Raw genomic sequence first — 14,700 nt, 5'->3', positions numbered from 1 at the left:
ACTTAATATAAACAAGTAAATTCAATAAAATAAAAAAAATGTTATAACATTTTTTAACATGTTCAGTAATCTAACTTGATACATTCAAGATGAGACTACATAAATGATTTGTGTTGCATTATAAAATTGTTAAAACTGGGCATAGGAACATTACTTTTATTTATAAAATAAATTATATATAAAATAATTCCAAAATCTGTTTTAAGAAATTAATCAAACAGTGGGTTACACCAATAAAATTCATTATAGATCAATTTTTGGCCTTGAAAATCAGCATTACTATGGCAGATGAGACCGATACATAACTCTCCATTCTTAGCATTTAAGCGTCCTTGTTCATAACACAACAACATTCACCATCAAACTTTTATCAACCGTTGCTCTTCATTTAACTAGGGTAGCCTATATCATATGTCAGAAGTTTCATTTTCATAGCTGCTCACCAGCATATCGGGTAGAAGTACCGTTTTGAAAGTGCCACTGTGCCTGGCATTATCAGGCTTGAGAGAGAGTGGCCATGCATTCCATTTCAATAATCGTGTCAAGTGTTATCTGAAACTTGCTAAACAATGATTTATTGCTTGAATAACCACTGTTTTCTGACACATCCTTTATTTTAGACCCGGCCCTGTCAAATACAGGGAAGTTGATACATGCATTAAGAGACTCTGAGATACATACATAAACCGTAGACATCGTCTTTGCCTATTTCCCTGTGTTTACTTCTCGACACGCGGAGAAACAGTTTAGCATTTTCAAATTGTTGGGGTCTGAATGATAACAATCATGTTAGATCCCTGCTGAGAAAATGTGCGCTGCTTAGCAGGCCATCTGCATTGAAGAAATCAAAGCACAAAAAGTGTATTAACTATGGTAATTTCAATATAATTTTGATTAAGTAATGAGATTAGTTTTAAACACATTTGAATAAATATTAGCATTTGTTTGTAATCAAAGTCTTTCCAGTGCGAAGTCGACTTCAAGTATCAAAAGTTTAAAAAGTATCAAAAAGTTTACAACTTGAAGTAGGTAAAACATTAAAGATGCTGACATTTTTTTTAATGTTTTTTTAAAAGACTTCTTTGTAAAGAAGCCTGACACACAAAGGAAATAAACCTTCATTAAAGAGAAACGTAATTTCAGCATAATTAATATAATGAGAGGTGGTAACAAACAACAACTTAGCAATTCATATTTCTATCTTGGGTATTTCGAAAGAACTGAAGTTGTAATTTATTAATGAAAACGCCTTAAATGATTATGTAGTTTTTATTATTTTGTTGGCAGAATACACAGACTCATATAGGTCTATGGTGATTGCCCCTGCGGGTAAATCACCATAGACTTTGTAGTTCTTAACAGGCGGACATCTTGCCTCCCAACTTACGATGTGGCGACTTTAGAGTTGTAGTTCCCAGACGGCCCCTTGTTCCAGCCATCTTAGGGGAATGTATCTTCCATCTAACACACATCCTCTCATGATGCCACATCATATAAATTTGTACAATCTTATTAGTATGTTTTAGTACAATTTGCTTCATCGCCCTAAGGTTAGGGGGCATTTATAACATTATACAAACTCATACAAATTAGCCACAAGGAAACAGTTACGAATTCCCGTTAGATCAGATTGTTACTGCCCGAGCAACTGCCATTGGCATGAACAGGAACCCTGACTGAAACTCTCCCCTCAGGATATTCCAGACCTCCTTGGTAGAACATCATACCATAAACAAGTGCAGACACCAGCAGTATTCTGGTCCGTCTTTCAGCCTTGAGTGTCTCTAGCTCTTTCTATCTTGTCAAACGCTGTGTCGAGGGTGTCAGAATGTTCCAGTGTGTCATCTGTAAGAAGAGGCACACTTTGTGCTCAAAATTGCTCATCAAGGCCCTTGTTTAAAACTATTCTCGTGTCTGAGTGGGATATTGATTTATGCATAGCGTCCTGCATCAGGAGCCAGTGTGAAGAACACAGGGAAAATCTGTATGCAGCAAAGACAGAGTATGCAATGAGAATACAAGTGCGGTTTTGAGGAGGAAGAGTTTAATGTCGTGTATTACAGTTAAGTCCTACCTTTGAGAACTGGTCCTCTTTTGCAATGCTCCAGATGTCAGAGTTTCATTTTCTTGTTTTAAGCATTAATCTAACAAAGTGCAAGTTCATGAATTTATTATTTATATTGAAATATAATACACAATAATATACATTTTTAATGTTCGCTGTTGACGTCTCTCTTGGCATCCCAGTGTGCCCTGGAATGGGCATTCAAACCTCACTGGATATAATGATTCTGGTGCAATGGTGGACTGCATAATTTATCACAACGTCTGAGTCACACTGCCATGCATAGAGGCATTAGCTAATGATTTGGCCAGCCCTGTGTTTGCATCCAGGGGGTGAAGGTTTAGGTGGAGTGCTGGTCTTTAAAACTGTTATGTTGCAGTTAAAAGTACCAAGGGCTTCTGTTTCATGAGGAGTGTGCTGCAGATAGTTTTATAGTTCCACAGCTCATTGTGTTTAATTTGTGTGACACTGCTTCATTTGTGAGCTGAACCACAAAACCAGTCTTAAGTTGCATAGGTATATTTGTAGCAATACATAGTAGGGGTCAATATTATATATTTTTATTTTATGTCAAAAATCATTGGAATATTAAGTAAAGATGCATAAGGCCGAAAACACGTCCAGTTTATTGTAGCATTTTAGTTATTTTAACTTAAAAGTGCTTTTCTGGTTTATTCGTTTTGAGATTGATTTTACTTTCTCGTTTATTTTATTTTTTAAATATTCAAAGTCTGCTGTCAACATGAACATAAGAGGCATTCATCCTCTCATCTTGTGTTTTAACTTTTAATACAATTAGTTGGCAAAGAAAATTCCTGCATTAGACTATTTATTTATTAATTTGTTAATTTTTTGTACAAAGAGTAACTTTGGTGACCTTGATTTGTCCGCAGCAAACACCGCATATCTCTCAATGTAGTCAATTGCAAAAGTTCGACTTATGAATATTCATTCGTTTGTTTGATTGAGCTGTGATGGAAAGTTACGTATGTCAGCATGACCTAATTAATATTCATGAGATCAACCATCAATATGTCATGACATCATAAGCGCAGCCCTGGCTTCAAAACTTGAGTGTCAAATGCACTGACAGATGAGTATGAGACTCCTTGAGGGATAATATAATATAGACGTAGAAAAAGTTAAGAGACAACTCCAAAAATATTTTGAGTTTTTCTCAATTGACTATTCATGTGTGTTTAGGTCAAATAGTAATTTTTGTTTCATTCTGTGAACTAGTGATGACATTTGCATCATCACATTAGTGATCGTTTAATTGTGTTTAATTTGAGAACATTGCCTCTTTTTTGTTACTTTAAACTTTTGGAACTTTTTATTTAATGGTTCAAACCTTTTTATGGACAAAACACGGTAACAATGAAAACAAAATACAGTCATAGTAAAAACATTTATAGAGAAATATATATATTTTTGTTCTATGTTTGCAGATCTTGAATACTGTAAAGAAAAAGTTCAGTTCATTTTCATGTTTAAACAACACAAACCAAAGTTTTACATTTACTTTAGGATCAGTTCAAACGGGCATATTTTTGTAAGGCGGAATATATAAAATATATAAAAACATGAAGACAGATACAAAGTATTTAATTCGGAATTTATTCAGAATATTTGTATTTATTTGCCATGTCAAACACTTCTGGTAATTGCTGTTCAGTTTTCTGCCATCTTGTTCTGTCTTGTTAACATTAGAATGTTTAATTTACCTACAGCTGATGTTGTCATGTTTAGGTTGTCATCTCCATATGTTGACATCTGTTTTCTATCCCTATAAACCCATGTATAGACAGACCTGTCAGCTAAACAACTGATAATCTGACAACTTTGTTCTAAAATACTCTTCTTATCTATCTGAAATCTGTTTGTCTATCTATAGTTTTTCACTTGGCTACTGTGGCTGCATTTAGTTGAGTATTCTCTGTGTGTTCTTTATGTGACCCCCAGAGCCACAGGAGATGGTGGGTGTTGTTTATTTGTGTGGCTACATTAGTGTGTGTAAGAGTTATGCTTGAGGACTTTTGTCCTTGATTTTTTAAGCCAAGGACAAGCACCAGAAAGTGAGAGCAAGTGGTGTAAAGCTGACAGTTCTGCCGGCGTATATAAGATACACAAACAACTCATACCGATTTCAACATCAATTACAACCTGAACTTAATCTTTTAAAGGATTCCTATTATTTATTTGTGCAGTCTATGAAAAACTTTTCTTTTTTTGCTGCGTTATTCACATTACCTCACAATGGCAAGACAAGTCTCTGACATACATATCATCAAACATAGACCCATTGCTTGAATTGAAAAGGGGCCGGGGGGATCCGGGACCCATCAGAAGGCATTTCTCCCTATAAGAGGAAAACATATAGACTAAGGGGGTCCCTTAGAAAATGTATGATAAAAATGACAAATCTTAAATTTGTGTACACAAGATATGGTAAATATTGTAATTAATAATTTACTATTTTAGAAAACAAGAAAAAACAATCCATTCCCGGGGGGATGTTTAACTTGATGTCACACATATGGGGCACATGTCATGATCTGGTCCGAGCACTGCATGGACCTTCATTTTTGTATTTGATGTGTGACATCAAGTTAAAGATTTTGGACTGACATAAGTTTTATGTTCCCTTTAGCAAGTTAAATAACGTTTTCATCAAGCTATTTGCTTAAGCAAAACACAGACTGAACCCAATCCAAGTTGACAACAGAAGCATGTGGCATAGAGATTGAGTATGAAATCGAAGCTCTGGTGTTATGATGTGTATAGTGATGGTTAACACGGTGTTATTGACCGTCATAGATCTCACATCTTGTTTATCGAGTGTTGAACAACCAGGCGCAAGGTGTCCTCAAGGTCTGCGAACAGTGTGATGCAGTTGCATCGACACTTAATCCCAAACCATCTGGCCCCACACCTCTGGGCCAACAGCTGTTGCGTTCCCTTACGGTATAAAGACACTGACATCTTTTTTGATTTTCAGAATTTTTCTCCAGGACCCTTTTCCCTCAGGCACCTTTTTTTGGACATTTTTTGTGACGTGTTGCTACACATCCAACTGTGTTTGTTAGCAGGAACACCATGACATGTGTGTGTTGCCAAAACATCCCCGATGGGTTTTGGGCCTTTTAGAAGCTGTAGTGCCAATTCGTGAAACACAGGAGAGGGGAAAATTTGCCCTGTTTTCTGCTTTTAAGAGTCCTTCAAAGATCATGGGACGGGAAACCCTTACTAGAATATAATAACATATTTTGGTGTAAAAACGGGATTTGTTCCATCAGTGGATAAACAGACATTCATGATAAAAAAACAAGGTTAAGGTGTGTTTGGGCTTTAAAAAAACTTATTTAAAGGCAGGGTGTCCGACTTCTTAGCCGTTTTTGATGTTCAAATCACCAAAACAAACACTCCCCAACCCCCATCTTTTGCTTTCATCATCGCTCGGCTCGGCTAATGTCCGTCCTGTGCACTGTGCACCTTACTGCTGATTTGCTACAAGGTTGTTTTGGTACTCGGCCCGACTCAGTTGTCTAAAACGTAATTCGGAAATAAGTTACCCCGCTTTTAATAGGACCAGGTTGGGCTTTTGAATAATGGTGTTGTTTTGGCATCTTCCATTAACCCCCCCAAAAAATTTAATAATCGTTTACTCACCCTCATGTCAATATAAAGCTGTATGACTTTCTTTTTTCTGCAGAACACATAAAAATACACTTTAAAGAATGTTGGTAACCAAAGAATGGCGGTACCTACTGGTTCGAGTCCATATATTGGAAATCAATGGGTTCCACCTTTATTTGGTTATCAACATTCTTCAAAATATTCTGCATAAGAAAGAAAGTCATACTGGTTTGAAATGACAAGAGGGTAAATAAATAATGACAGAATTTTCATTTTTCGGTGAACTATCCCATTAAACAATGTAAGAACCACAATTAACAGCTTCAAGTCCTCATTATGTTTAGATTTAGTATGTATGTCAATCTGATGTTTGCGCTCAAATGAGATGTGACATGAAATGCTTTCCAGATCTGCAAAACAGTGCGTAAACTCTAAAACACATTTGACTAAATGATTGATGAAGTTTGAATATAATTGACTGCACTGTTCAATAGATACTCCAGCTGACCAACAGTATTGAGAATTGGCACGTTCTGGTATGCGACATATACCCACTGCAGTGGCACTTCATCGACAGTAGCTGAAATCAGCAAGGCCACCTACAACACTCAATATATGTAGCAGAATTTAGGTCCTCTGTGAGCTCACCATCATTATATCTCTATTTGTAAAAAAAAACTTTAAAGGGTGAATAATTGACACAACATACAGACACATGATAAATGTGAAAAGCAAATATGAGGAAAACTAAGCTGTTACTCGCAAACAGCCCAAGATGTGTGAGAACATCATTTATTTTGTTACTCTGGGGGCTTAGAGATGCTAAAAGGTTTGGAGACATTTCATTTGTCTTTCCTACTTCAGCTTTCTTCTTCACACATGCTCAGCATGCGGCTTAACCTCAGCAGCAAGCACGCTAGACTTTGTACTATGACCCCAAAATAACCCAATAATCTCAACAAAAATCAGAGGAAAGACGGCGTGTGTACAAAGCAAAGTTTAAATCGGTCTCCTGCTTCCAGTTGCACTTAAAAATGGAAACAACGAGAAGCAGGAGATAAAGGTGCTATAGACGGATTCGTCTTAACAACATAAACAAACGTTACTGCGCATGCGCACTTTTGTGACCCTCAACTGAACTTCAGGTACACATTCACAAACAATCAAAAATTCAACCAATAATTTATTTAAAATGATTTTTATACAGGAAAATAATATTACAAATTAATGCTAAAACAAATGAAACAACATATACTGTAAATAGTTATATTATTAGACACTAGCCAAACACAAACCGGAAGTTAACTGGGGGTCAGGCGAGCACGAAACGGTTTATAGGAAGCTTGGTATTTATATGTGTGTGTGGGTTTAAAAGTTGTAATGCATCTGTAATTAAAATCAAACAAAGGCACTTGTAGTTATCACATAACTCCACCTCCTCTTGTAAAACTAATCCTCTTTAAATAGGGCTTTTGAATTAGTCACTGTTCTTAGCCTACAATGAACAGTTTTTATTGCCTTCAAGTACTCTCAGCTATTGCCAATTGCTTTAATAAAATTGGGTGTATAGAGTCGGTGGCTGCATTTTGCGGTGGAAAATAAACTAGTACAGATTTGATTCAAGGGCTGTTTGGTCTTGGCAATTCTAAGGCTGGCATGTCACTATTTGTTAAGGTAGTCAGTAAGTCTTGTGTCGATTGCTTTATAGCTTTAACACCCTTCTCCCACATGTGAAATTGGGGCCGAATTGCTCTCGCAGTCCCATACCGGGACATTTTGGATGACGACACCTGCTCTGGCACAGAATATAATATTTTCACTGGGAATTATCCCACACTGACACTGTAGGGACTTGCTTCATATCATGTTTCTGAGACACTTACTTCAAGAAGCTTTTCGGAAAGTTTTGGCCTGTAAATACATCGGAGTTGTCAGTTTGACGTCATCTTAAGTGTCTGAAGTAACCAGTTTTATGTTTTTGTATCACAGAAATGGTGATATAAGGGCAAAGGTTATGCAGTTTCAATATTAGCTATCCGCATTGAAAGTCTGGTTGGGCTATTGGTCTATCTGTTTGTGTGGCTTTATGTGTAATTGTGTGTATGCACATAATTCAGCGTACATAACTTATATTTAAGAGAAGAGCGGATTAAGCAGGGTGCTGTGAACATCATTGTTTTTAATGAGCTCAAACAAAGTACACAAAGAAATAAACCGGATTCTGTGTAAATGAGGCAAATTAAATCTGAAATGGAGGATTGTTATTAAGATAATAAGGGTTTAAACATGCAGACGGATTATGCTCATTACTCGCAGGAACATGTTAGAGCAATATTAAGTTGATTTCAGTTTTAATGATGTACAAATATGAAATACATTAGTTTAATAGTGTTTTAATTGTAAGTAGTACAAAATGCGAAAAAGCAGACTTTTATATTAAAATAAATGTATCAAATATACCATTAAAGTATTTAAAAGTAAAACATGTTTTGTAAAAATGTGACCGTAGTGGAGTAGGCGGGGCGAGACCGTGGTTCGAGACCGGTGAGTAATTGTGAATGAGCGCCAGCTGTGCGCACACCGTGTTCGTATCACGTAGGAGATTGGGAGCATATAAGAGAACGAGTGACCGGACCGTCGAAGAGAGAGGACCGGGCCCGGACACATGTTAAGTTTATATTTATATTTATGCTTGTGTTGCCGGCAGTCATCTGTGAGGGGCTGCTGGCTGTTTATTTATTAAAGTCTATTTGAATTTCTGCCGGTTCCTGCCTCCTTCCTTCCATATCTTGAATCTTGTTACAGTGACAGTGCAGAATTTTATACTTTAAGATGACTTTAAATTGATTTTACACTTTAACTGTATTTTCAGTTTTTTTGGATTATTCGGGTTTTCGCTGGAACTTGGACATGAACACTATTGTTGTTGAAGATACAACTAGGGTTTGGGATAATTGTCCATGTTTTTCCATGTTTTCCAGCGAACTTAACTATGTTGCCTTACAGTGTTTTTCCTTTATATTGCACCATCCATCCTTCCTTTAAACAAGAGTCACAGTCCATGGTGAGAAGAATAGAGGTCCACAGCATGATGCTATCAGCAGTATACTTCAACAAAGGAACAGAGTTTTTGAAGAAGATGCATTTTCCATTCAGAACATTGTCATGTCCCCATTAATGTATAGGCTAGACACTGCATATCTCTATATTGTAGATAAAACGTTCAATTTACCATTTGAAAAGATAGAAATAACATAAGTTTTCCCTAGCAAGCTAAAATAAGGGTGATTTTTTTTTTTGAACCGGATGATGCCATGTTTACAGTAGGTCCCCAGGTGTGCTGAAATGAAACTTTTAAAACTTCTAAAAGTAAAAAATGGTAAATTATACAGTAGGTGTATAATCATTTCTTGTCTTTCCATAAAGTCGAAATGTTTCGAACACAACTGACTTTCTTGGGAATATTGTTTTAATTTGTAATAAATGCATAGGTTTTATGTTCCCAATATCACTTTCCATCCAGGCAAGTCTTTTATAATATCCCTTTAACAAAATTAGCATTTAGTCATTTAGCAGACGCTTTTATCTAAAGTGACTTACAAATGAGGAACACGGCAAGCGATTTATCATACAGCAGCTCACAATGCTCATAGAACAGCGGTGCCAAGATTTCAGAGAAAGCTGGAGCGGTAGAAACCAAAGCAGAACTTGAAATGAGTACAGAAAGAGAACAAAATTAGAAAAGTTTGTTTATCTATAGAAGTGTTATAATGACGTCATGCTTTTGGAAGTCACATGAATTGTTGGTGCTTAAATAACAGCATGAGACTTACTTATGACTTATATGTGATGTAGTAGTATTTTGACGGTTTTGTGATCATTGTCGTTTTTTTGTTCTAAAAAAGTTACTTATTTAAATCAAATCATTGACATGCAAAAAGATGGTTTAAAAAGATCAAGTTGACGAAGGTGCATGGAAAGTCTTGAACGTGCTTGAACACCTCAGCAGTGTTTTGTAAAGAAAGTTGCAAGTGCCAGCATGTTTTATCAGATTCACAAAACGTTCATGTTGTATAAACATGCCAACGTTTAATATACTGTAATAAAAAAGAAACAGAAAATAAAGAACAAATAACATTTGCTCATTTGTTTATTTTTATCAATACTTAAAATTAGGTAGAAAAACATCATTTTTGGGAAAAGACTTGATACAGAATATCCAGATGGGATTTAGAGCAGTTATGAAAATATATACAGAATAATGCTTGTTTTGGATACATACTTTTATGCTGCTTTTGTTTGGATGCATAACTGCGCCCCCTATACCATATAACGTTCAAATCTGTGAAACATTGTTTTATAAATGAATTAAAATCTTTACCAATAGCAGGGACATTTTTATTTTTAAATGTCAAAGTGTGTGCAATTCTACATTTATGTGATTTTGGTTAAATCGCTGCGTCTTGTTCTCATCTAACCACAGAAATGCATAGGTCCAGTGTTATGTGTTTTGGCAACGGCAAGCTTCGTTTGAACCTTCCTCCACACAGGCTTATGTATTACAGCAATCTTTCTGTGTTTTACTGGTGCACCTGTGCTCTGATCACAGTTACGCAACTGTACATGAATGCCAAAATAGCCCTTCAGCACACTGCAAGAGTCTAGAGCTCAGCGGTAAAACATATTTCCCATTCTTACCTAATTGACTGTAGCCTTTTAAGAGTTTCCCGGTGAACTAGTGGCATGTATAGAATTTTGTATTATTCTTTTTAGGTTGGATAAGGATGTCATTATACCAATTCTTTGAACGGTTGAATGGTTCTTTACCCTTTTATCTTTCTATCCGCTCCCCGCACAGAAGACTGCGAATACTTGTAACAGTCTCATTAACGGTTGGACCCAGGCAAGCTTTGTGTATTTACTGTCTAGACTTACCAGATGTTAGTGGACTAAAGAGTTTGATCAGCATCACTGAAAGGATGCTGCAGGATTCGGCTCGCCAACTGCTGACCGCTGTTTAACCGGCTACCTTAAGACTGGCCTTAAAGGGCCAGTGCACCAAAAAAGAAATGATATTCCCATCATTGACATTTTTTGTCTCGGGAAAATGATAGTGACTGACTTTTTCCCTACACTATAGTTATTGTAACTAGTTCTGTAAGAAACGATGAACTTTTCCCTCGTAATGATCGGCGTTCCTTCAAAGCGCTTTTAGGTTCATTTAGGTGCAAATTCTCTGTCGGAGCACAAATAGATCGTACGTCATTCTGCTTTTTTGATCTAGGCATGAATTTTCCCACTCTTGCTGTTTTGGATTTTCCTCGAGGAGTTTGACTGACCTAGTAAGCTCTTTCGCACCTTTAGAATGCTATAAAGAATATTTACAGTGCCGTAAATAGATTCGGCATGAAATGATTAAGTAATGAGGAGATGAATTATTAGGATGTAAAGGAGGAAGTCTGATGCATCATTTAATAGTCTTTTACATTGAAATGAAGAGCAATAAGATGTGATGAATTGTGCGTTTTGATGTTTATACACAGTGATTTATCTAGCCCTTGACATGATGGATAAATCTAGAGTAGGCCTTATTCTGGTTTTGTGGAATATTTTGTTTGAGTAGGAGCTGATTTTGGGTTTTTCGGCATGTAAAACCCAATCGGAAGTTTTGTTTCCAATTTGTCTACCTCAAAGCATCTATCCATCCATCTGGGCATTCAACTTTTTAGATGTTGTTTGCAGCTATTTAGATAAAAAGCTAACTTTTTTGTTAACCATGAACCAAAATCTGATCAACCATGTCAATTTTTTATCACAATTATGCAGAAACCACATGTTTTCTTTTACAGGTAATCCTAATGCTGACCAAACTGTATGACTTCAACCTGGGCAGTGTGACCGAGAGCTCCTTATGGAGGTGAGGATAATCTAAACTTTACATTCATAAAGGAAACATATGAGAGACCAGGGAGTTCGTACACCATCAGTTTAAGAACTTTGAAATGATTTACAAGAGTAATGTCACTCTATTATATGACCACGGCCCTCCTGAGGTTCCAGTATACATTGAAAGAGATTTTAGCTTGGTTTTCACATGCAGGGTCACAAATACGTTCATCTTAGCTTACGAATGACGGATGATTAACAGAATCTATCCACCTTTAACCAGGAAGTAAAAAATCAACCCACGGCAACAGTTTAAAATGAGCTAATTTTAACAGGAAACCTTACAACCCTGAGTTTAAATTTAACTAACTGTTTAGGAATTTGAATCATAAACATACATTAAATTACAGAGCAAAATGTTTTTATCTGAGTAGAATAAGCAGTGTTGACAGATCTGTAAAAGAAAATGAGTACAATGCTTCAAAACTAAAATAACGTCACTCCATGTCCAGAATTACTTTTTTACAGCCACTGTTGTGCATTAACCAGATTTCTTTACAATATGATAGTAATTGTACAATAATGTAATTCATTCTGTGAACATAGCCTTGATATATTTAAAGCCCCCATTCACTGCGATCCCATTTTTCAACTTTTAGTTAGTGTTTAATGTTGCTGTTAGAGCATAAACAGTACCTGCAATATGATAAAGGTCTTAAGTCAGTGCCAAGCGAGATATTGTCTTTAACAGAATTCGGTTTTCAAGGTCTACAGAGAATGGCTACAGCCCTCTATTTACCGGGTATATGATGTCACAATTCCGAGTGCTTTTAATAACCTCTGCCCAAACGAAGGTGCCAAAAAAGGGGTGAGGTCTTCCTTAGAGAAGAGGAAGAGCCGTTGGAGTATTGTGTAGTTATCAGAGATCGTAAACATTTGACTGAGTTACACGCTAAACTACTTTCACTTTCATCACATTCCTATAGCCGGTAATAAGAACTCAGCTACACATATTATAAGATAAGCAATGGTCAAATAACAGCTTCCATGACTTTAACATCGTCTGTGAAAGCTGTTCTTTGTAATACACTGATATTGAGTGTGTCTGCGCATACCTCTTAACCACTTCTATGCAACGTACTTTGAAGTCCTCCTTGCAAATGTCTCTTTGTCAAAAGCTTATTTTATTATTCAACTCGATCCAATATAAAAAGGCAAAACTAACACTTCTGTTATTAGTGTTAATTAATATAACAGGTCTGACGCCATTCGTTCTTGTGTCATTTCCCTCGACATAGCACTAGCAGACCTCTATACACTTCGATCGATCCGCATGTTTTTAACTGATGAAGTGAAGTTGACACCATTGTCACTGTTTATTGCTAAAGGTTTATGAATACACGTGCACTGAGAGGGTCACTGGCCAATTACAACAGCCTGAAGGAAGCTCGCCGATATGTTATGGGTGGGACCATCTCTAAGCAGGGAACCAAGAGAGAAGAGGGACAGAGATGAACAGTAGACTTGAAATATGTGAAATATCAAGCGTTTTTTTTCAATTAGAAACATGAACATTCATGGTTAAACACCCCAAAAAATATTTAAAGCCTCAAAAACTGCAAAAGATTGGCTCCTTTAATATTGACTGAATTAGACCACTTCAAAGATTCAAATCATACAATAAAGTGAAATGTGTGGTAATTAATGGTAAAAACCTAACTTTGATGTTAATTATCTCACAACTAGATTTTAAGACTTTAGCCTGGTTTTCACACCTTACCTTACGAATGAAAGATGATTAACAAAATCTGTCCACCTTCAACCCATTCAATAAAACAACCCATAGAAACAGTCTAAAATTAGCCCAATTCAACAGGAAACCTGGCAACCCTGGCATTCACAGACTTGACAACCCTTGAGTATAATTTTAAGTAATTATGATTTTCAATCACAAACATACGGTTTAAAAAATTGAAGTTTGTGGTTGCCGGTTGGGTGTATTCATCCATTCAGTTTAAAATCTTTCGTTTTTTAATCAGTCAAAACACACTATCCCTAGTGTTACATCCCACCTAGGACAGCATTGGGTTAAAGGACATTTTTTGTACTTGACGTTAATTTATGCAGTTTAAGAATAAGTCGTAGAATTGTAAACTACTTTAATTTGTAAATGCCAAGTATGCAAATGTTATCAAAGTTTGAGTCTCATTGCTTAAACAGAGAGTTGGAGACGCAGAAGAAAAAGTGTGTTAAAGGACTCTTATGTCCTCTCTTATTTCATTCAAGTCGTGCGATACAAGGCTTTTGTGATTGTTTTTTCTCAAGTTGTTGAAGTATTTAAAAAAGCAAGGAGGCAAAACCAAGCAGTATATGCTTTTGAGAGGTACACAGTGTACAAAGAGCGTGATGCGAGTCCCCGTGGAAGCACAAGGAAGCTGATAAAAATAGTGTCATAGATTTGAAGAATAACAATTAAAAATGAAAAAGCTTTCTCTGCAGTCGCCCTGCGACAATTTTTGTGTAAGGTGTGATGGTACAAACCTGTTCTGCGACTTTTAAAATGACAAAGAATTAATAGTGTGATGAAGCTACATTAGCTGATTAATGATGTCTATCATTGATTACCTTTGTACCCTTTATAGAAATTCAGCTCACAGCTCATTGGTCATAGAGTGGATGCCATCTATATGCATCAGACCTACTTATAGGCGTTCATGTTCTACGGATGTACTAATAAGGGCCTAAATAGCACAGGTACGTCAATAAGATGTCTGCTTAAGAATAGGTCTGAAAAAAATCAGCTTAACGTCTTAGAATGAGCAGTTTTGCATAAATTCGAAATCATAAACATCTTACAGACATCTTCTAGACATCTATATGACATCTGTAAGCGGACGTCTCAGAGGCGTATTGCAGATGAGCAAAAAACAAGAAAATACGTCTTGCAGATGTAAGTGCAGGCATCAAATAGATGTCTGCCGGATGTATGTTTGCTATCAAGGAAGCAACTTAAAGGGAAAGTCCATACAAAAATGAAATTCCTTGCCATCTAAGATGTATTTAACCTTTAAACTTTAGCTGAACATAATATATATATATATATATATATATAT

General features: G+C 36.2%; 1 protein-coding gene across 4 annotated transcripts in view; it reads left to right on the top strand.

The window, feature by feature from the left end:
* The window catches only part of LOC130407918 (VPS10 domain-containing receptor SorCS1), a 138,079-nt gene that overhangs the window by 62,931 nt on the left and 60,448 nt on the right, over nt 1–14,700 (top strand). For all 4 annotated transcript variants that reach the window (XR_008904703.1, XR_008904702.1, XM_056731260.1 and 1 more), the window contains exon 2: nt 11,551–11,618. Coding sequence is in view for 2 of the 4 variants with exons in the window: in XM_056731260.1 (XP_056587238.1) it covers nt 11,551–11,618 (68 nt within the window). In the remaining 2 variants the exon portion in view is untranslated. The remainder of the gene's footprint in view (nt 1–11,550; nt 11,619–14,700) is intronic.

The sequence above is a fragment of the Triplophysa dalaica genome, chromosome 2 (genome assembly GCF_015846415.1).
Source record: "Triplophysa dalaica isolate WHDGS20190420 chromosome 2, ASM1584641v1, whole genome shotgun sequence".
Lineage (NCBI taxonomy): Eukaryota > Metazoa > Chordata > Actinopteri > Cypriniformes > Nemacheilidae > Triplophysa > Triplophysa dalaica.
The sequence above is the reverse complement of the archived record's forward strand: the minus strand, read 5'-3'. Positions and strand labels throughout refer to the sequence as shown.